Source organism: Narcine bancroftii, chromosome 5 (genome assembly GCF_036971445.1).
Source record: "Narcine bancroftii isolate sNarBan1 chromosome 5, sNarBan1.hap1, whole genome shotgun sequence".
In the NCBI taxonomy this organism is placed as follows: domain Eukaryota; kingdom Metazoa; phylum Chordata; class Chondrichthyes; order Torpediniformes; family Narcinidae; genus Narcine; species Narcine bancroftii.
The window spans coordinates 236,625,337-236,648,595 of record NC_091473.1 but is presented as its reverse complement, the minus strand read 5'-3'; the positions used below and the strand labels follow the sequence as shown (position 1 = coordinate 236,648,595).

Genomic DNA, 23,259 nt, shown 5'->3' with positions numbered 1-23,259 from the left:
AGGTTATCAATAAGTAGTAATGCTGCCTTGCACACAGGAAAAAGAATCTCAGAATTGTATGTGATGTTATGTATTTTCTCTGACAATAAATCTGAAATCTGAATTAATTCAGGCTTTCTGATCAGCAGCTCTACAACAATGATAATGTAACTATACTCACATAAAAGCCTCAGTGCTGCAGAATTCCCTCAGTATTGCAGGAAAGTGTCAGCCTAGATTGCAGTCTGACAACTTCAAGGCTGTAGAGGGGATAACAGGGGTGACAGAATGGTAGGAGCTGGGACTGCAACTTTCCTAAGTTGCCCCAGTCTTGCTGTATCTACTTAACTAGTTATCTTTAAGGGGACCATCTCATAAAAGTGCCATGAACATATTTTTAACTTTAAATTGGTTTTGTTTCACCAGGAGAAACAATCATGACTGGAAGCTGACATCATGCCCAGTTTGAACATCATTGCCTACCAGTTAGTTTCAAAAGATGGCCAAATCTAAAATGGTTCTGACAACCTTCCCAGACCTTGAGTTTCATCTCTATTCTTTCCGTTGATTTTCATAAGAAATCAGAACAGGAGTGGGCCACATGACTCCAACATTTAATAAGGGAATGGTTGATCTGATCCCGATCCTGGCCTTACTCCTTTCTCCCCACTATATCAACCTTTGAATATATTCAGCTGTCTCAGCTCTCTCTTGTCAAAAACTTCAAAGGTATCTGGGTCTTTAAGGGAAGAACATGCTCCTCATCTTTGTTTTTAAATGGATGACTTGCTATTCTAGTTCTAGATTCCCCCTTGAGGGGAAAACATCTGCTCAGCATCCAAGACTGAAGTAAAATTTGTTCCTTTCCTCACTAGTTAGATATTGGAAATTAAGAAAAGGCATCTTGCCACATTGAAACTCATAATTATTATTTTGCAATGCAAACATGTTTCTACATGAGTAGTTAATAGTGTGAAGGTTTAGCCAGGTGCAGAAAGTATGTGCAGCCAAATTCAGGAGTGGCCTCAAGCTTTCAGTTTTTCGATGATTTTGTTCAATACAAACAGGACCATGCAGCATTAAACAACATCAGATCAAAAGTGCTGTGGATGTAAAAAAAAAGGAAGTCTAGGATTTACACGGTGAGTCCTTGGAAAGGGAACTACAGCTCAAATTTCAAGCTCATTTTTTGCCGGGATAAAATATTGAGAGAAACACAATGAAATTAACAAATGGAAATGATTGTCATTCCTTACAAAGCAGATGAATAGGAGATCAATTAAAATGCAGCAAGCAAATCAAGATAACGGAAGCAAATTGTTAGTCATCAGCCACTGAACTGGATTCTGCTCCGAAGAAATAATTTATATCCATTGCAATGTTTGAATGTATCTGCTCTCGAGGATGCCTTTTCTGTTTCATACTATGAGTGTCTGTGTTCCATTAAAAATGTTCAGCATTCTCACTGCCCTTAGAAAGAAGCTTCTCTTCAGTCTGGTGATTCTGGCTCTAATATTCCTGCAACTCTTTGGAGTTGCTGGAAGATTCTGCGTGTGAGGTGGAAGGGGTCCTCAATGATTTTGCGCACCCTCTTCAGCCAACGATCCCGTTAGATCAGGTCAATGGGTGGTGGAGGGTGGGAGGAAGACCCTAATGATCTTCTCTGTCACTCTTCCGATCCTGTGGATTGACCTCCAAACCAATTCTCTGCAGCAACTGTGGTGCAGCCAGTCAGGACGCTCCAGATAGAGTTCCTGTAGAAGGTTGGCATGATGGTGGCTGGTCGCCTTGCCCACTTCAGTCTTCTCAGGAAGTGCAGTCGCTGTTGCGTCCTCCTGACAAGTGAGAGGGTGTGTGTCCACGATAGGTTTAAATTAGGGTGGATAATAAGTAGAGCCTTGCATTATCCTTATGGAAAAATCTTCACTGTGGCTCTGGTGCTGACGTCACCCTCTTCCCCCTGGGTGAAACACCAGTGCTGTTGTCTCCTTATCCCAATCTCTGATGCGATCTGTGTAGCATTCCCCCCAAGACCACATGAATTTGCTCCAGTTGCTTTGATTTCCTCCCACATTCCAAAAGCATGCGGAGTGGTGTGTTAATTAGCCACTGAAAATCACCTCCAGTGTGTAGGTGAGTGGTAGGATCTTAAACAAAGTGATGGGAATGTGGAGAGAATGAATTGGTGCTTGATGGTGGACTAAAGGACTTGTATGACTCTATCTCTCCATGAGTCTGAGGCTTGTCCCCTTAGTAACAGTTCTGTCCTGTTATCCTCACTCAAATATCACACTCTTTTTTTTGACACAGCGTGTTTGGAAAATGTAAATGATTGGCACTTCAAAACAAAGAATGCATAAGTGTTCCAAAATCAGTCTGCTGGAGTAACTCAGCATTCAAAACTGTCTTACTCTGTCTTGAGCATTCAAAGATGATTCATAGATTTATCCAGGGCCTCCATGACAGCATAGCTCTAATATTCCCGCAATAACATTGATCTGTTCAGTTTTGTCCAAATTTTTCCCTCGATTGGGCTTCTTAATTTATAAAAATAATGTTTAGATTAAGAGTATGAAATGGGAAATGCAGCCCCTACCTGTTTTTTATTTAACATCCGAGGTGCTTTAGCTTTGAGGAGGGTCTTTGTCTTTGTCGGTATTTACGTGGTTTTTGCATGTTTGTATTTTTATATTTTGGTATTTGTATAATTTAAGGGATAGGGAGGGGAGGATGCAATGAGGGAGAAACAAGGACTCTATAAATTATATTATGTGGAAAGAGAATGTAATATTTTGTTTATTGGATTTGATGAATCTTTGGAAAATCAAAAATAAAATATTCCAAAAAAAAATTTTTGGACATACAGCATGATAACTGGGCCTTTCGGCCCACGAGCTCGTGCCGCCCGATTACGCCAATTGACCTACAACCCCAGTATGTTTTAAACGGTGGGAGGAAACTCACGCAGACTCGGGGAGAACGTACAAACTCCCTATAGACAATCCCTATGGGATTTGAACCCCAGTCCCAGTTACTGGAGCTGTAACAGTGTTGCACTAGCACTAAGCTAACTGTGCCGCTCTCCACTGAATGCATGATTCTGCCATGAAGTATCTTTGAGCCAATTTTCTTACACTGTCAACCATAATTATTATGGTTTTTAAAATCCTTCAGCCATTTATAAAATATTTAAAACTTCAGAAGAATGGCCGACATTAAGTGACACTTTGCTTAAAATCATGATTTAAAATATTCTACATTCACTTCTTGTCGATTTACTCCTTTGAATAGATTATCGTACTGAGTACAACGGGGACAGTTCACCATGCTTTTGGCTGGGTAGGGAACCAAGGACTAATTAAGACACAAATTTTACTCAATCAGCTTGAGATTCTTATCTCCATATTTTAAAAAAATAATTGGTCAAGTAAATATTCTTCACAATAAAACTTTTATTTTCACCAAGGTTTCTGACCATATATGTAAATTAACTCTTGTCATAAAATGGTTTAATTTAAGGTCATTTTGGATTTTTTTTAGATTTTACTTAGCTGTTAGATAGTCACCTGATAGAAGACTGCTGTGTGAATTATTTTGTGCCAGGTCAGATAAAGTGTTGACTTGGCATCTGGAGTGCTATTATGTGCTTGGATGTCACACACCTCTGCCTGCTTCGCTGACTCACAGCATCATTTGAAATGTAAAAATACACTACGAAAAGTGGAGTATCGTATTAGATTTCAGAATGTCAGCTGGAATGGCCATGATCTCTGGATCAAGACCACATGCCACATTTTGTGAATGTAGAAATGAACATAAAATTCTGCAGCTTTCACTATTAATCTTATGATCAGTTTTGTTATTCTTGCACCCAACTCTACCTCACATCACGCAGAATGAAAACTTTCAGTACTCTTGCTAGGTGTAATTTCTTTTATTGCATAAACTTTACAGGGTTAACTCCTCTCCCTTGGGAATTAAACTGCTGCTTGAAGGATCACGCTCAATCAATAAGTCTTGTGGAACAGAAGATTTTTTTCTAATATTGCAGAGTAGCATCATTCCTGGCAACATTTTCTGCAAGGATAAATATCTGACAAGTTGTAGAATGTTAATGAGCACTGTTGACCTTATAAGTATGCAGAATTTAGCATGGACAGCAACACATATTGCAGATCCCTTCCCCCTTTTCTGGAACATGGTACGTTCCAGAGACAGATGCCCTTCGTGGCAAGCCAGATGGGATGCAGCACATGAACAACTGTGCATTACAATGTCATGACACAGTGATGTGACTGCTTATCTCGCCCTATAAAACTGTGCATAAATTGATGGCAAACTTCAAGTAATTTCGTAAAGTGTATCAGGTGAGTGCTGCCAAGTGTATAGGCATAAGTCTTTTCACAGTAAGATTTACTTGCATTCAAAGGGAGTGCTTAAGTGGGAGTCAGAATAAAAGAAAACAACCTCATAATAATGACAGGGGACATATTTTAAAAAAATGTAATTAACTAAAATAATATTTTAGCAATAATAGACTAGTGTGTATTTCTGTGAGAAGTTTTAGAACAGATATTTCAGAACCTCTTAAAAGTAATGGTCAGTTATTGACTATCTCTTCAGTTTTATGCAAGTATGATGCGTTTTTGTCTTTTTCAAGTACTGGTAATTAATTATTTTTCATCGAATGAAGTAATTAATTAATTACTTTTTATTTTGCAAATACAGGTAATAATTACTTATGATGGGAGAGGGCCTGGCTGGAATTGGGCTTGGGAGAGCTCCAACAGATTTGGAAGAAATATCAATAAACCTGATCTTAGAAAAGCCCTGTAGATATATCAATTTGTACATGATGCCCGTGGATCACAAGATGCATACAGTTCACACAGAGGGGAGAGGAAGACATGATTAGTTTTTCATTAACTGCAGATGAAATAATGATCCATAATTTCACAGGATTTAATGCATTCACAAAGATACTGATATTTTTAAAGTCAGAAAAGCATGCTTATTAAATCTGCAACTTCTACCTGTGGTCAGAAACTTGTCTATCTACATGGTTGCTTCTTTACCATTTTCCTCATTGTTCTATTAGCCTATTCCATTTGCTTATTGTTAACCCACAAAGCTCTATTCTATTTTGTTCTTTAATATATCTTTCTTGTATTTCTTCCAATTTTCTAACCTTTTCCACCCATTTCTGTAACCTTTGACTTTCACCCGCAAACAATTCAAGCATATTTTGGACATGAGTTCATCTCATTCTCTTTGAATGTCTAGATCAGATAAGCAAATTTGTCAGAAAGACTATTACATAAGACTAAAATTTAGGTCATTTGCTATTAATGCTCCAAAACGTTGAACAGTGAACAGTTAGACACTGAATTCATGCTTTTCCCACAGCTCACAAATTCTGGAATATTTCATGTCTACTTCTGCGGAGGTGAGATAGCTCATTCAGTTCCAGTGGGACATTTCTCTTTCAGCATAGCCAGTGCATTTTTGTGAATTGTTTATATAGAGCTTAGTTAATCTCTCATTCTCTTTTAGATCTTAAGCGGGTAAGTGTTTTCTCTCTCTCTTTCTTCTCTAATTCTATCCCTCTCATCTTTTCTGCTTCCATCTCACTAACACTATTAATGGTTTTTTTTTCTCCCAGTTCTTTCTTCCAGTTTTACCCTCAGTTCTATAATTGTGCACCATACAAGCCCACCAGGGAATAGAACCACAAAGGGCTGCTACTTGGATTTGGATCAGGAATTGTATGGAATATGTACAGTAACTTCAACAATTTTCATTGCGGGCTTTCCTTCCGTCACTCACGATTGCTTCTTCTCTTCATATTCATCAGATTTCAGATTTATTGTCAGAGTACGCACATGACATCCCATACAATCCTGAGATTCTTTTTCCTGCTGGTGAGGCAGAATTACCACTTATTGGTAGTGCAAAAACAAAACTATACCCAATGTACACATGTAAACAAATAAGGACATGTAAAGAAATTGACTATGTAATAGAGAGAGGAATAAAATCAATAACGCACAAAAACGAGTCCTTAAATGAATCTCTGATTGAGCTTGTTGTTGAGGCGTCTGACGTTTAAGGTTTGAGTCTTGAGGCACCCATACTTCTTTCCTGATGATACCAGCGAGATCAGAGCATGTGGTTGTCAGGGTGATGATGGCTGCTGCTCTCTGATGGCAGTGTTCCCTGTAGAGATTCTAGATGGTGGGGAAGGTTTTACCTGTGATGTCCTGGGCAATATACACTATGTTTTGCAGGGCTTTATGCTCAGGGGTATTGGTATCCCCATACCAGACTGTGATGCAGCCAGTCAGCACACTTCCCACCATACATCTGTAGAAATTTGCCAGGGTTCCTGATGTCATACCAAACCTCTTCAAATTCCTGAGGAAGTAGAGGCGTTGACGTGCTTTCTTTACAATGCCATTAGTGTGTTGGGCCCAGGAAAGATCCTCCAAGATAGCGTCTCCTAGGAACTTAAATTTGCTCATCCTCTCCATCTCTGGTCCCCCAATGATCACTGGATTTCCCCTTCCTTTTTTTGAAATTTATTTATAGTATCTCCATACATTCATTTCAAATTGACTTAGTATAATATTACATAATAGATACTAAATAATTTTCAAATTTTCACCCCCCCACCTCCCCTAACCCCTTAGGAAACCACCTTGTGGTGGTTAATTCCCAAAAACCCAAATGGGTGTGGTATAAACCACAAGTGGCCTATGACTTTCGGGAGCAGGAGTACCACCCCCTCCCCCACCCCCCCAGGCAGACAAAATACACGTATAAACCGAAAAATCATCATTTCTTATATCCATAAAACCCCGGTCGATCAATTTAACCAATCTTATTCATAAACTCTTTTTTTTTTGAAAATCCAAACTTGATATTAAATTTTGCACCCTTTCCACCCTCCCAACACTGAGTTAAACATTGTTTACAATCAATAAAAGTTTTTTTTAAATTTTTTTTTCAAGTCTTCCTGAATTTCATCCACTGAATTAAAACACCTCTGAACATCCCAGTTCAACACCAGATCTTCCATTCTTCTCAGTCTCAAGTTGAATTTGTAACTTACTTTCAAAAAAAGTTTTTTTCAAATCTTTTAAAATTTTCTTGAACATAATTCCTTCGGTCTTGATCTTCTAAAGCATCAATGTTATTCATAAGTTCTTTCTTCTGTTTCCCAATTTAATACCAAATTTTCCACTTTGTCAATCTTCTCAATATTAAGTTGAAATTATTGTTTATTTTCAAGAAAAATTTATTCAAAATTTTTAACTCTTCTTGGACATTGCTCCTTCGACTTTAATTTTATAAATCATCAATCTTGTTCATAGTTTCTTTCTACTGAATTTCCAAATTTAATAATAAAGTTTCCATTTTTTCCAATTTTCTCAATATTAAACTGATCTTGTTGTTTAGTTTAAAAAAAACCTTTTCAAAACTATTAAAATCTGTTTGCAATGTATGCATACTCACAGATAATAAATTCACTCTTCCAATATTCCATCCAAAAAAAAATCACTGATAAACCTTATTGCATATATATGTTTATCTTCAGAAAATATTTCAAATATTTCAAATCAACATTCGTCGCCATCTTTCAAAAAGGAGTCCAAAATCAACTTTAATAAGTTCTGTTCTTGAGAAAATTCCAGCACCAACTCCGGCTCTGTCTGGGCAAATAGGTCAAATTTCTTCCAAAGTCAAAGAATGTAATTTTGTTCTGTATTTATAGATAATAAATTCATCCTTCCGATATTCCATCCAAAAAAAAAATCACATAAACTTTAATGTTACCTGGATTTTTAAAACTCACGGGCAACCAATGCCAATTACTGCAATTTATCTTCATAAAACATTTCAAATCAATATTCATCACCATCTTTCAGAGGGGTGTTCAAGACCAACTTATCCGACAGTCCAATTAATGAGCTCCGTTCTTAAGAAGATTCCAGCCTTGACTCCGTGGTTCTGTCTGGGCAAATAGGCCGAGTTTCTTCCAAAGTCGGAGAGTGTAGTTTTGTTCTGTATTTGAACTCTATTTTCCTTAATCTTTGTTGCCATTTTAAACATCTTTCAGAGGGGTGTCCAAGGCCAGCTTATCCGACAGTCCAATTAATGAGCTCCGTTCTTAAGAAAATTCCAGCCTTGACTCCGTGGTTCTGTCTGAGCAAGTAGGCCGAGTTTCTTCCAAAGTCGGAGAGTGTAGTTTTGTTCTGTATTTGAACTCTATTTTCCTTAATCTTTGTTGCCATTTTAAACTAAAAACAATTGATAAACAAAACAAAGACTTTTAACAGAAAAGAAATATTCTTAAAACGGGTATTTATATAACTGCCTGGGGGAGACCGGGAATGCACGTCCGCTCCCTACGCCATCTTGCCACGCCCCCCCGGATTTCCCCTTCCTGAAGTCAACAATCAGCTCCTTGGTTTATGGTGTCATTGCGTGCGAGGTTGTTGTTGATGCACCGTTCAGCTAAGTTTTCAATCTCCCTCCTCTACGCTGACTCATCGTCCCTTTTTATACAACCCACTACTGTGGTATCATCAACAAATTTGTAGATTGTGTTGTTGTTGTGTTCCTGCTTCAGCTCTGTGGCCAATTTCTAATCGTCCTCTTGATTTACTGTTCATCATTTTAAAACCTCCATCCATTTTTCTCTGTCTGATTTGCTGTCCTAAAGTTGGGACTCCAAATCATTTTAAGACCACATTCTCGTCGACTCTTAACTTACTTTGCTCCTTCCTGTTTTCCCATTTATTTTACGAGAGGCTTTGTTAGCTGCAGAATTTATATGACTTAATTTTCTTTAAAATTAATCAAATTAGAATGATAATTGCTGATTTTTTTTTCAGGGGAAGTCTATCTCTAAAAGGGAGATCTACAATTCCAGTTCAATGCAAAGGAAGGAACAAATGCTTGGATTCTACACCTTTCTCTACCTGTTCCAAAGGACGTACAATTAGAATGATTCTTTGCCTCATATGTGTAAACGGAATGCAGGTGAGCTAATAGTTTGGCTTTTAAAATCATCAGTTTCTATTTACAGACAACTGAGTTAGTATCAGTATGATTCACTGCATGAGGGTCATAGAGCAGGTAAATAGTCATTGTCATTTTTTTCCTAGACGAGATGATCTAAACGATCTAAAGCTAGACTGCAACATTTGTAGGTGAGAAGGGTGAGATTTTAAAAAGGGTAACTTCTTCACACAGTTGGTGGAAACTAGCTGCCAGAAGAAACAGTAGAGGTGGACACAATGGTAGTGTTTCAAAGACGTTCAAACAAGTACATGGGGAGGAAAGGTTTAGACAGATATAGGCCTAATGCAGGCAAATGGGACCAGCTGGACACTTTGGGCAGCATGGACAAATTGGACAAAAGGGCCTGCTTTCATGTTGTAAAACGCTATGACTCCATCTGATCTGGCTACAGTACAACTCCGATTATCCTAAATGGTTGGGACCGGATACATTTCAGATGACTGAATTTTTTGGATAACCGGTCACTTTTTAAAAACACCCCAGTAGCAACAGCAAATCATTTGTATCAATGTTTAAACAACAGCAAACAACAAGGGAAGCCTTTTTAAGCATTAAAATAAATGTTTAATTCTCACCAAAGAGAAGATGGCTGCCGCCAATCCCCGACAGGACCCCAACGGCGCTGCTGATCACTGAGACCTCCCAACCTCCACCTCCAATCCCTGACACATCCCCACTACTGCCACCAATCCCTGGGCAGGCTTCCCTGGCCAGTGGAACACTCACTGGCAAGTCGGCGGGCTCTTGTCAACCCGTGGGCTCATTCTGGCAGGGGCTGTTCCAGCCTTGCGTCCTGGTTTTCGATGTTGGAGCCCGACACAGACCCAATCTTCACCTGTACACACTCCCCCTCCCAAATGCCGCTGATATTCATTTACATCTCCCCACTGAGGTCTCACTCCTGCCTGGGAGCCCAAGATCTCCACTCCTGCCTGGGAGGCCGCTCTCCTTGATGACGCCAGGACATGGGATTCTTCCGAATGCTTGTGGTTGGGAGAGAGTGACATGCAGTTTGAGAGGGGGAGTTGGAGAGAAAAGTCAATAGAGGTAAATAAAGAAGAAATGGAAAGAGAGAAGGGAAAGAGTTACTTGAAATGAGGACAATCATCTTTCTAATTTCATGTCGGGTGATTTTTTTTCAACCTGTGGGTCAGTTAGGCTCCAAAAGTATTTCAGGTAACTGAGGATTTCTGATTGTTTCGGACACCTTTATTTATCTGAAAGTGTTTGGAAGTGAACAGATGTCACTTCCAGGTCCAAAAAAATTTCAGATAGATGAAGATTTTGGATAATCTGATTTCAGAAAATTGGAGTCCTACTGTATTTCTCTCACTGCAGCCTGTATGATCATGTTGTACCCAAATTAGCTGCAATATTGGCAAAGTTTCTTGAGTACTTTCGTGCACTGCACCAAAATCAGCATCCGTAGACTCAACTGGTTGCAATAGTTGACTGCATTTCTACAATTAGAGTACTTACAAAGTGATGCATTAAAGAATCTTGGGATTTGTTGAGATTGTACAAGGCATTATATAAATGCAAATTTAATTGAACAATTAAAACATTGAATAATTGATACAAACTTTAACACAGAATTAAGGCATTTGTGAAATATCTGCAGCATTTAATGTTTAAAAGGCTTCCCCATGAATAAAGTTAGCTTTGGATCCTTGTAAAATGGTTTATTTGGAAAAAGTTTTTAATAAGTCAAGGGCGTTATGATAATTTTCCAAAATGAACAATCATTAACAAAATAGTTTATTTAATTTTGAGAAGATTGCACATTAAAATTAAATTATATCAGCCATTTAATATCCCCATTTTTATTGCATAGAAATGCCATTTTCTGGACGATTACACTGAGAAACTTCACGATTATTACTGGTAAACATTGACATTCTTCAGCTGAGTGGTGTAGTTCTAGATAAATAACACACTGGAATCAAATCAGTTTTGGTATGTGCATTTTCTAAAAAATAGGATAAAGGATTTTCTTTCACAAATTTTCCAGTACTGAACAGAGGTAATCCCTCAATCCATTTCCCCTTTTATAAATAGTATTCATTATGTAAAGACTCACTTATAAAATTGTATACATCTGGGTTACTGCAGAAAAATAATGTGACCCTCTCTGTTTCAATTACTGAACAAAGGGATCTTGTACTTAAGGCACACAGAAATACAGATTGTGTTGGTTATCTTGGGTCATTTATAGTTCATCTGACCTTCGAAAAAGATAAATGTGAATTTGGAACAAAGTTGCCCTTGTGACCTGCTGTTGTATCAGAATTTCCAGTTGAGCTGTTAACAGAAAACACAGGACATAACTTTCTTAATAATGATAACATGGAAAATTCTTGATTTTGTTCAACTTGGGAGAATCTAAGTGATGATTATTTACTTTAGGATCCTTGAATAGCAAATTGGAATGTTAGCTCTTAAAGATATATCAAACATTTAACTTGAGCCTTGTGACAATTACACTTTTCCAATGTGTATGTTTATAAATCTGAATCAAATTGTTATTACTGGGATAAATTATCAGCCCACAGTTAATATATTAAAATAACATTAAGACAGAAATTTGCATTTGGGGAGCACATTATTTCTTGGAACACAGAATGGTGGTCGTGCAACCATTACAGTTTTTTTGCTCTTGCAGATTTCAATCAGTTTAACTTCTACTACAGAGAAGACATTGCAAACTGGAAGGAGCCAATATCATCGTACTCTTTCTGATGGTTGAGGGTTATTCAGTCCATTCCCAGGACATCACCGCTGGAGTTCTTCTTGGCAGCTTCTAGGGTCAACTCTCTTCAGCTGCTAAATCAATGACCTTCCTTTAATTGCAAAGCTAGACCATATAACCATATAACCATATAACCAGGCCAGTTCGGCCCTACTAGTCCATGCCGTAACAAATCCCCACCCTCCTAGTCCCACTGACCAGCACCCGGTCCATACCCCTCCAATCCTCTCCTCTTCATGTAACTATCCAGTCTTTCCTTAAATGTAACCAATGATCCTGCCTCAACCACATCTGTCGGAAGCTCATTCCACATCCCCACCACCCTTTGCGTAAAGAAATTTCCCCTCATGTTCCCCTTATAATTTTCCCCTTTCAATCTTAAACCATGCCCTCTAGTTTGAATCTCCCCCACTCTTAATTGAAAAAGCCTATCCACATTTACTCTGTCTGTCCCTTTTAAAATCTTAATCTTAAACATAGGCAAGGAATTGTTCAATTTCAATCCCAGTTCCATAGCAAATGAAACAGGCTCGGCCTGCATTGGCAAGACCTCATCAACATTCCATGCAATGATTGATAAAGGCCAGCATACTAAAAGCATAAATTATCCAAACCCTGTAATCCTCTATTTTTCTTCCATCCATGTGCCTTACCAAGAGTCTCTTACATGCCCCTAATGTTTCAGCCTCCACCACTATCCCTTGCAAAGCATTCCAGGCACCTAGAACTCTCTGTGTAAATAACTTACCCCTGGTGTCTTCCCAAAATGTCCCTCCCTTAACTTTGTACATATGACCTCTGGTGCTGTCTATTCCTGTCCTGGGAAAAAGGTGCTGGGTGTCCACCCTATCTTGTAGACTCTATCCACCCTATCTTGTAGACTCTATCCACCCTATCTTGTAGACTCTATCCACCCTATCTTGTAGACTCTATCCACCCTATCTTGTAGACTCTATCCACCCTATCTTGTAGACTCTATCCACTCTATCTTATAGACTCTATCCACCCTATCTTGTAGACTCTATCCACCCTATCTTGTAGACTCTATCCACCCTATCTTGTAGACTCTATCCACCCTATCTTGTAGACTCTATCCACCCTATCTTGTAGACTCTATCCACCCTATCTTGTAGACTCTATTAAGTCTCCTCTCATCCTTCTACACTCCAAAAAGTTCCAGCTCTGCTAATCTTGTTTCATAAGACCTAATTTCTAACCCAGGCACCCTCTCCATAGGTTCCACATCCTTCCTATAATGAGGTGACTAGAACTGAACACAACACTGTAAGTGTGGTCTCACCAGAGATCTCTTCAATTGCAACAAGACCTCTTGACTCTTGAACTCAATCCCCCTATTAATGAAGCTCAACATACAATAAGCCTTTTTAAATATACTAGCATCTTATGCGGCGATCTTGAGGGATGTATGAATTTGGACCCCAAGGTCCCTCAGTTCAACCACACTTAAGTAACTGACTATTAAGCCTTCTGGTTTGTCTTTCCAAAATGCATCACACTTTTCCACTCAACTCTACATCCTGCCTACATCCTTTTGTAACTTACAACAACCTTCAGCACCATCCACAACTCCTCCAACCTTTGTATCATGCACAAACTTACTGACCCATCCTTTTGCCTCTTCCTCTAGGTCATTTATAAAAACCACAAAGAGCAGGGGTCCTAGAACAGATCCTTGCAGTAGTCCACGAGTCACTGACCTCCAGGCAGAATATGTCCTTCCACTATTTCACTCTGCTTTCTAGATGTAAGCCGATTTTCTTTTATCCACGTGACTTTCTGAACGAGTCTCTCATGGGGAACTCTATTTCAAAATCTGCCTGCTTACCTGCTCCTCCATGTCCCGAGGGCTATTTAGGGGCCTATACTCCTAGTACAGTAATTATTCCCTTCCTATTTCTGACTTCCACCTACACCTACACTCCCTGTGCAGTGTCTTTTTTTTAGAAGGCTGTGGAGACCATATTTCTGAAGAGTTAAAGGGAAGATGGGTGTATGAGGACAAGGGGAATATGATACCCATATTGAGGATTGACTATGATCATTTTGAATGGTGCTGCAGACTTGAGGGGCAAGAGTAACCCATTCACCCTATTTTTCAATCATTTCTAAGCGATGGAATGTGGTCCACTAAACTGGATGACTACAGTTCCAACATTATTAAAAAGCTCAACTACATCAAGAAGAAAGCAGTTGTTTGATCAATAGCGCACCATGCATGGAATATTTATTTTCTCCACCACTGGTGCACAGTTGGACCAGTGCGTATCTTGAACAAAATGTAATACACTTGAGGCTATTCTGACAACATCTCCAAAATCTACAGCCTGACCACAAAGCAGTGCAAGCATAGCAGTGCATGGGAAAGCCATTACCTGCCCGTTCCTCTCCAAGTCTGGAACTTCCTTCCCAACAGAGTTGTGGGAGTACATTTAACTGGAGGACTGCTGCTCGCTGCTATCGTTTCAAAGGGTATTAAGAATGGAGGATAAAAGCTAGTCTGAACAGTGATACCAAGATCCCATAAAATTACATTATGTTTGTACTGCACCAAAACCATGTACGATGATTCATCGCAACGATTATTATACCAAAATAAGTGTTTCCTGTCGGTTTCACTGTGGATTTAGGACATTGATTAGCTGAGTAAAAGTCCATCAAGAAAAATATATGTGGAATAACAGAAAATACTGGAAACTCTCATCAGGTCAGGCAAGATCTGAAGAAAGAGAAACAAGTGCTTCAGGGCTGTCCTGACTAACCTGGTCAATTTTTCCAAAATGTTCTGTTTTTATTTCAGATTTCCAGCATCTGCAGTTAAAAAAAAAATCCAAATATATGTGGGCTGTGGAAAGACAGGCCATAATGTGAATTTATTTTCTTGTTCCATGTGCTATTACTGCATATTGTAAAAAAAAGTAGTGTCAAATATCCAAGAAAACGGGGTCTTATAAAGAGAATCTATGAGGACCTGGAAAATCTCAGGATGTAGCACCTGAGAGAGCCTCTACTTCCTCAGGAGTTTGCGGAGGAGCTAGTGGAGTTGTTCAAGTGAACTGGTATGGACTTGAAGGGCCGACATGGCTTGTTTCCGTGCTGTAAACTGTTATATGGTTATATGAACTGTGGGGTATCATGAACTTAGATCGGTGCGGACTCGAGGGGCCGAGATGGCCTGTTTCTGTACTGTAATTGTTTTATGGTTATTAGATCTAGTTTATTGAATGCATAGTTGCTGATTGAATTCATCAGATATATTTCAAATCAATATACATTTCAGGATTGAATTGAAATCTATTAACTCCTTTGGAGTTGGCACTAGAATTTATTGCAATATATTAATGGCTTGATTCATTGAAGAATCAAATGGATTTAACTCAGTTCTAGCCACCACATTGGAACGTAGGTAAAGAGAATGCAGAGGAGATTTTCGAGGATGCTGCCAGGACTGGAGCATTGCATTGACGAGGAAAATTGCCAAGAGTCAGAGATCATACATTTGATGTAATTGATAGAAAGAATAAAAGGGAGCAAAAGGAAAACAAAAGATCCACCAGAGGGAAAAGAAAAGCAGAAACCTTGATCACATTTAAAAAGTGATAGGAGGTGTAGATGAATAGGTGACCTTCAAAACTACAGATCGGGGTGGGGCCCTAGATTTGGAGGAGGGGGGGGGAAGCAAGGGACACAGACATGATGGACTCTCTGGACCAAAAATTGCCTATCATTCTTTGACTGAAGATTGCTTCACTCAGTGTGTTATGAAGCTTTACAATTCTCTAATCCGAGTGATCTAAAATGTATATTTGAGATAGCTCTCAATGGAACACAGAATAATGAGGGAATTAGAAATATATAGGAAGAGCATGACCTAATTGAATGAGGTGGGGTGTGGGGGGGGGGGGGTGGTTCTGAATATCTTACTCCAGTATCGGTGCCATTCTCTTTCAATGGCTAAGGATATTATTTAATATTTAACTATCCTGGCATTAAATACTATTTGATGTTGCAATAATGTCACAGTATTGCTCATGGACCTTCAGTGATTCATGCACCCAGTGCCTGTTCCTCCTTCGTTGCCCAATGTTAGGTCTGGCAATATACAGGTTAGTTTTTGAGACTCGGTTTTACTTGTGTAGATACAAGTCTGAAAGCTGAAAATGTGCTCTGTATGACCTATTAATCTGTGGGAAAAAAGAAAATCATAAGCTGGAGTCTTCTAGCTTGCTGTGTGTTACTCTCAGGATGTTGCGCAAGTCTGCTGGTTTATGTGGGAGCGACAGCCTTTGGAATGTATGACACAACACACAGTACAGAACCTATTGGCTGAATTATTTATATCACTTCAAAGGTAAACTTGTGGGATAACATAATAAAGAGCTTGTTGGAGCCCTGCTCTTTCGCGGATCATGAGAGGTAGTGAAGAAAGGAATGAAAGGACGTCCGTCGCTATTGCTGGCTGATTCCATCATTGGTAGTTGCTTAATCCTGTAGTTTTTAGTTGGATGACTTAGTGCTGATAAGGTTTTACATTTTGCTCCTCCCTCACACTCAAGTTGCAACAGGTTAGTGATTTTCAGGAGTGGTAATGTACTGGAGACAGTGAATTAGAACAACTCAACCATTTATTTGTCAAGGATTATTGTGGAACTGTTCTTCAAGAGAAAAAATAGAGTCTAGATTTCTCCTGCCGGAATACTTTATTTGAAGAATTTTAGCTCAGGACACAATTTACTGGAGCAGGTAAGGATGTTTATTCTCTACGTCTGCCCACTTATACCTCTAATAGTCTGTTTGCCTTCACAGATCAGACACACCTTTAAGGTGTAGTCGCATTATGTCTCTGCCATTTCACATTAGTGCTCTTAAGTGAAGTTGATAAAATGACTTAATGTGCAAGCATTTTAAAAGATTTGAGGTGGTTCTAATATCTAATTGTTGCGTTCAAACAATAGCAAAATGTTTCTGAAATGATTATCTAGAAATAATTTTAGGTGAACTGGGGACAATTTGATTGATTTGCTTTTGTGCTTTTAAAGTGGGTCAAAGTGAAGAAGAATCTTTGTTTAAAGGAAGAACCAGCTCTTACCTTTCTTGAGAATTTGTCCTCTAGTTGTGCCATTGGATTTTCAACGGAGTGGTTCGCAGTTGTTTAAATATTATTTTTAATTCTTGGCACACTTGCTTCTTAAAGCTGCAGTACAAACGATCCTGACAGCATTTAGGTATCGATACTTGCTCAAAGTAACTGCTCCATGGCTAAGGTACTCGATGCCTCGCACTGTCCATGGAACTGTAAATGACCCCAAACCACTATTCTTAACTGATAGCAATTGTATCTCTGTGATGTGGAGGTTGTAATACATCTTCAGTAAAAAAAGGAATTATGCTGCTTTTTCTCTCCAGAATAATTATTTTGTTCCAGTTGACTTCCAGTACAGAAGTATGACAACACAAGTCAAAGCCATGAATTTAATACTTCAGTTTTCAGATTTATCGAAGAGTACATAACATCACAATCAACCCTGAGATTCTTTTTTCTTGCGGATGAGGCAGAATTACCATTTATTTGTAGTGAAAAATGAATGTATACATGTAAACAAATAAAGAAATGTAAAGAAACTGACTGTGCAATACAGAGAGAAAAAAAATCAATAAAGTGCAAAAGTAAGACTTCTTAATTAAGTCCCTGATTGAGTTTGTTGTTGAGGAGTCCGATGGTGGAGGGGGAACAGCTGTTCCTGAACCTGGTAGTGCGAGTCTTGTTGTGGCATCTGTACCTTACAGTATAGCAAACAAGGTCTTCGGCCCAGCCTGTTGATACTGACCAGGATTTCGACTCAAACTAATCTCATTTGCCTGTGTTTTACTCGTATCCTTTGAAATCAAGAGCAAACTATGAACTGCGTGAGGAACTCAGCAGATCAGGCACCATGCATGGGTAGAAATGTTCAGTCAATGTTTAAAGCCGGGACATTTTATTGAGACTTGTACCCACCTCTGCAGGTTTTTTTTCTCCAGCTTCCTTCAGCTGCTCCTTCTATATACCCACTACCTCCCCTGTGAAAAAGTTGCCACCACTGACCCCTTTTAAGTCATTCCTTTTACACATTAAACCTTTGGCCCCTTTTAAGTCGTTCTTTTTACACATTAAACCTCTGGTTTTAGACTCCCCTGATCTGGGGAAAAGGGCTGTCCATGTTCCTCATGAATAGGACTGTGGGTTGAAATATCAAAGGAAAAGTGCTGGATTCCTTATTATTTTAATTGATATTTTTCAATCTCCAACAGTGGCAAAATTTACATAATGTTAATGGATTGACCCTCAAAAGCAAGCCTAAATTGCTCAATCAGGTCAGACCTCAGTGTAAAGGTTGTGTTGAAATACATTCTGTCATGGACCAAACAAATGAATGAGTAAATAATGATAGAATTGTACTCAAGAACACTATGGAATACTCATGGGGTAATCATAGATGAGTAGTAACTAAGAAGCAGGCTACACTGAGCTTCTTGAAATGTAATTGTCTTCCATTATCCTGTTACTAAGAGTAATAGATTATTTTACGAGACTAGAATTATATTACAACAGTAAAGTACCATAGTCAGGTCTGGTTACTGGGTTGTGTCTTGCAGTAACACTGGCAATGAATGTGTTGCTAATGTCCATTGGTTGGTAACTTTAGCAGAGGCTGCTTGAAAAAATAAGTATCCAGCATCAAATAGACATTTGCATTGTTTATGGCTAATTATTGCTATGTCCTTACAACTGTCACAAAGATTCATTAAAGTTCAAATACAGTAAAACTTCTTTTATCCTGCATCTGTGGGGATCGGTAGATGCCGGATAGGTGTATTTACTGGTTGCTTGAGATTGCACGAATGGTGAACTAGCCGCTAAAGGATGCCAATGTTAAACTTCCGTACCTTTTACCTATTTATTTACTGTGGATTTTTTTTCTCCTGGTTGCTTGAGGCTGCCAATTGCTTGAATTCAAGATAACAGGGGTTTTACTGTATATGAATATGACACATGTCCCCTAAACACATTAATAAAGCATAGAAATCTACATCGCAGCACAGGGCCTTCAAACCACTGTGTTGTGCCATCCTAATAACCACTGCCCAGAATTTCCCTGCTACATAACCCTCCACTTTCTTCAGTTTCACATACCAATCTAATAGTCTCTTAAAAGATCTTATTGTAGTTGCCTCCACCACCATTGCTGGCACCGCATTCCATCAGGGGACAGTGGTGGAAGCAGGTCCATTAGGATTAGGCACAACAAAGGACAATTCTGCAAAATGAAACAAACATTTTTTGGTGAGTTTTATTTGATGCTAAAGAGATTGCTTCTGCAGTGAGGTGAGTCCTTTTACCATGACTCCAAATGTGTTTCCAAAGCAGCAACAGGCACATTCAAGGTAATATATCAATGAGAACAATATTATGTTCAGTGAATGTCAGAGGACTCATTCCAATATAGAAGTGCTGAACCAACATTGGGTTTTGCTTTCTCTTGGTGGGAAGTAGCGTGCTTGGTATGGTCTACGCTGGGGGATTAAGTGAGGTGGGAAGGTGGATGGCAATGATATCACAGGATAGCTCTCGATTCACACAAGCGTGTGAGCCCACCTCTGTTAAGTGAGCACAGTTGTGACATCTGAAGTTGAATGAATATTTGTGAATTGCCATGGATTAACATTTTAAATGTGGCAATAGTTAACAAAAACTTGCACTTATCCATTACCTTTAGCTTTATACAATAATCCCAAATCATGTGACAGAATCAAAGATGATATTACAAATATCTTGGCATTAAAGAGAAGAAATTTGCAAACAGAAAGAAGAAACTATTTATATTCACCCTCAATGATTTCTCTTTCCCACATTCTCCAAGTCAAAGATGTAGCTATGGGTACATGCCTGTCTTTACTTTGGATCTATGTTTAATCCATGCTACAAACCTACACAAGCAAGGATCCTCAACTCTTCCTCCGTTACACTGACGACTACATTGATGCTGCCTCCTGCACCCACGATAAGCTTGTCATCTTTATCCACTTTGCTGCCAACTTCCACCTCGACCTCAAATTCACTTGACCCACCTCTGGCAACTCTCTTTTTTCTCAATATCTAAGACTCCATTTCAGAAACAAACTATTTACAAATATATTTTATAAACTACGGACTCCCACAGTTACCTTGAATTCACAGCCTGTCCCCTGTAAGAATTTTATTTCTTTCTCTCTCTGTCTCCGCTGCATCTGCTCCCAGGATGAGATCCAGCATTTTGGGGCATCACGGATATCCTTGTTCTTCAGAAAACATGGCATCGCCCCTTCTGCCATTAGCTTGGCCTTCCCCTGCATCTCTTCTATTTCTCTCACATCTCCCCTGGCCCTTCCCTTCTTCCTAGATGTAACAATGACAGGCTTCCCCTTGTCCTCATCTATCACCCCATCTGCCTCCGCAACCAACATATATTTCTCCACAATGGCTGCCACCTACAATGGGATCACACCACCAGCCACATGTTCCCCACCCCTCTCCACTTTCTGTTGGGATCATTCCCTCTTTGCCCACTCATCCTTTCCCACCTATCGCTTCCTTGGTACAAACACTGTGACTTGCAAGTGACAGTTACTCCTCCTCCCTCACTACTAATTGGGGCCACAACTGTCCTTCCTGGTGAAGAAACACTTCGCTTGTAAATCCGCAGGCATCATTTAATCTGCAGGTGCTCCCGATACATCCTCTACATTGGGGAGACTAGACGCAGACTGGAAGATTGGAAGGTTGATCTGTTGACCACCATCATTCTGTCCACAGTAACAGCAAGTAACTCCCAGTGGCCAACCACTTTAACTCCACACATGGCAGGAGCCAGGTGGGGCATGGGGGAGGGTGGAGGCATTCGCGGGCATTGTCCCCCAAATGAGTTATTGTGCCCCCCACCCACAGCACTGGCATTGTTAGCATCTGTAGCGTCACTAGTGTCCACATGATATAAGCAACGCATTTGCCTCCTACATCAGAGGGAAGAAGAGGTGTGCGGCAGTGCACAGAGGAGGTTCATGGCAGATAGGCACCACCACCACCCCTTAGCCCTCCACTGAGTGAGTTTTCAAATGTCAGATTATGCCCCCACACTCCTCTCCGCAGTTACCATAATGCCCCCCCCCCCGACCACCCTGATTAGACTTGTCCTGACTCCGACCCTAACCACTACCAAACTGAGATGTCTGTCCATGGCCTCATGTACTGCCAAATTAAGACCATTTGCAAATTCAGAACAACACCTAATATTCCATATGGGCTGTCTCTAACCAGACAGCATCAATATAGTCCTCCAATAACATCATTGCCCAGTCTCTCTCTTTCCCTCATCCCTCTCTCTCCTTTCCTTCCAACTCCACATCTCCTTCTTCTCTTATCAGAGACCTACCCTTGGCCCTCTGCCTTCTCTCTCCATCATTTCTCAGCTTTTTCCCTTGGACCCTGCCACCTGTATCCACCTCTTGCCTGTGCTCCCCTCCTTCCCCTTCTCTCTCCCTCTTTTTGTTCAGGCTTCTGCCTGATTTTTGGGATGCCTGTCAAAGAGCTCAGGCCAAAAATATCAACTGACCTCTACTTCTTATGGATGTGGCGTGACTTGCTGAGTTGCTCCTGCGCGTTTGCGTACTGCACTGGGAAAAGTACTTTTTAACGTGCTAAAAGTTGGAAATAACAAACATCCAGGGACCCCAAAATGCCAAGGACAAGGGCTGGAAATAATGACATAAAATTCTGGTCTTCGTATTTAGAATATGAGTGAATTGAACATCCTCTAGCTGTGGAAAACTCTAGTTAAACTACACCTACATTAATATGAATAGTGCTTACACCTGTGGAAAACATTACAATAAAGCATAGATCAACTGGAATAATTGGGAGTTAACTTAAAATAGAGTTACATTTCATTGAATTTAGAAGGTTCAATGTGATTTGCTTGAAGATTTGAAGTTATTAAGGAAATCTGACAGGGTTTATCAGAAAGTGCTGAAGATCCAATAGCCAAAGTCAAAGTTGACAAATTAAGGCTAAACCATTCAGGTGTAAATTAGGAAACACTTGTACACTTTGCAAACAAAGGATGGTTTTTAATATCACAAAGAATTGCTGGAGGAACTCAACAAGTCAGAGAGCATCTGCAGGTAGAAATAGTTGATCTATGTTTTGGGTCTGGACCATTAATCAAGACTTTAAACATATAAAGGGATGGGGGGGGGGAGGGAAGGTGGGGAAGGGGCACAGAGTAGAATGGACAGAAGGTGTGAGAGGTAGAGAACAGGTAGAGGGAGAAACAAATAGGAAAGTGGAGGGGTGAGAAGAAAAAATAGAGATGGAAAGAAAAAAAACAAATACAGGGGTAGGTAAAAAAGAGACTTTTTTTTCTTTTTGTTGCTATGTCAACATTGTATAAGAAAGGGATATAACGCTATCGTTTTATTTTTGAAATATACATATATTCTTCATATTTGGGAACCTTGTGTTCTCAGTACAATGTGTGCTTATTCTATAATAATAAAAAGATAAGAGAAAAATAAGTGATGGAAAGAGTGAAATCACTTGGGGTGGGGTTAACTTAAAATCAATGCTCTTGCCACTAGGTTTAAGGTTGTCCAGGCGGAATATAATGTGATGTTCCTCAAGTTTATGGTTGGCCTCAGCCTGACAATGGATGAGACCAAGAACATGCATGCCATTGTAGGAATGGTTAAGGGAGTTAAAATATTTGACTACCAGAAGCTCAAGTTTAGATCCACAAATAGAGTGTAGGTTATATAGCAGAGATAAAGATACATAACCTCCTTCATCAAGGTGATGAAGGGATCAAGCCTGAAATATTGATTATGGACCTTTATCTTTCCTACATAAAGAACACTGTTTAAGCTGCTGAGTTTCTCCAGCATTATGTTTTTACTAACAGTGCAGGTGTTTGATGAAGTGGTCACCCAACCTACATAAGGCTTCCCTGATGTAGCAAAGGCCACACTGGATACACCGAATGGAAGAGATTAGGTTGGACAATGGGCAGGTAAAACTCACCTTCACCTGGGAGGTCTGACATGGACTGAGAACTGATTATGGACGAGAAAGCAAAGGGTGTGAAGAAACAAATCAGATTAGCAGAGCTGGGGTCCTTCAGAGATCGAGGCTTGGACTTCAGCTTTTCACAATTTCTGTCAATTATCTTTTACTGAAGGGTCCACAAACACTTCGAAGTTTGCAGGACAATAGTAAACTCATTCGTACCGCTAGTTCTGAGGACAATATGAAGAAACTTCAAGGAGAAGTGAACAAGCGGAAAAAAAATGTAGAGAAATGTGGTGGTCATAATGAAAAAGCAGTGCATTTATTTTACAGTAAGAGATAGGGTGGA

At 39.5% G+C, this 23,259-nt stretch overlaps 1 protein-coding gene across 8 annotated transcripts in view; it reads left to right on the top strand.

Annotated features, from left to right (window-relative positions):
* inavab (innate immunity activator b) overlaps positions 1–23,259 on the top strand; it is a 243,332-nt gene that overhangs the window by 143,869 nt on the left and 76,204 nt on the right. For 2 of the 8 annotated variants that reach the window (XM_069941740.1, XM_069941742.1), the window contains exon 1: positions 15,864–15,939. In XM_069941740.1, coding sequence (XP_069797841.1) covers positions 15,883–15,939 — 57 coding nt within the window. In that variant the 5' untranslated portion in view covers positions 15,864–15,882. Of the gene's footprint in view, positions 1–8,876; positions 9,025–15,863; positions 15,940–15,976; positions 16,577–23,259 lie in introns of those variants that run through there. The other 6 variants (XM_069941745.1, XM_069941743.1, XM_069941741.1 and 3 more) reach the window with 5 other exon arrangements.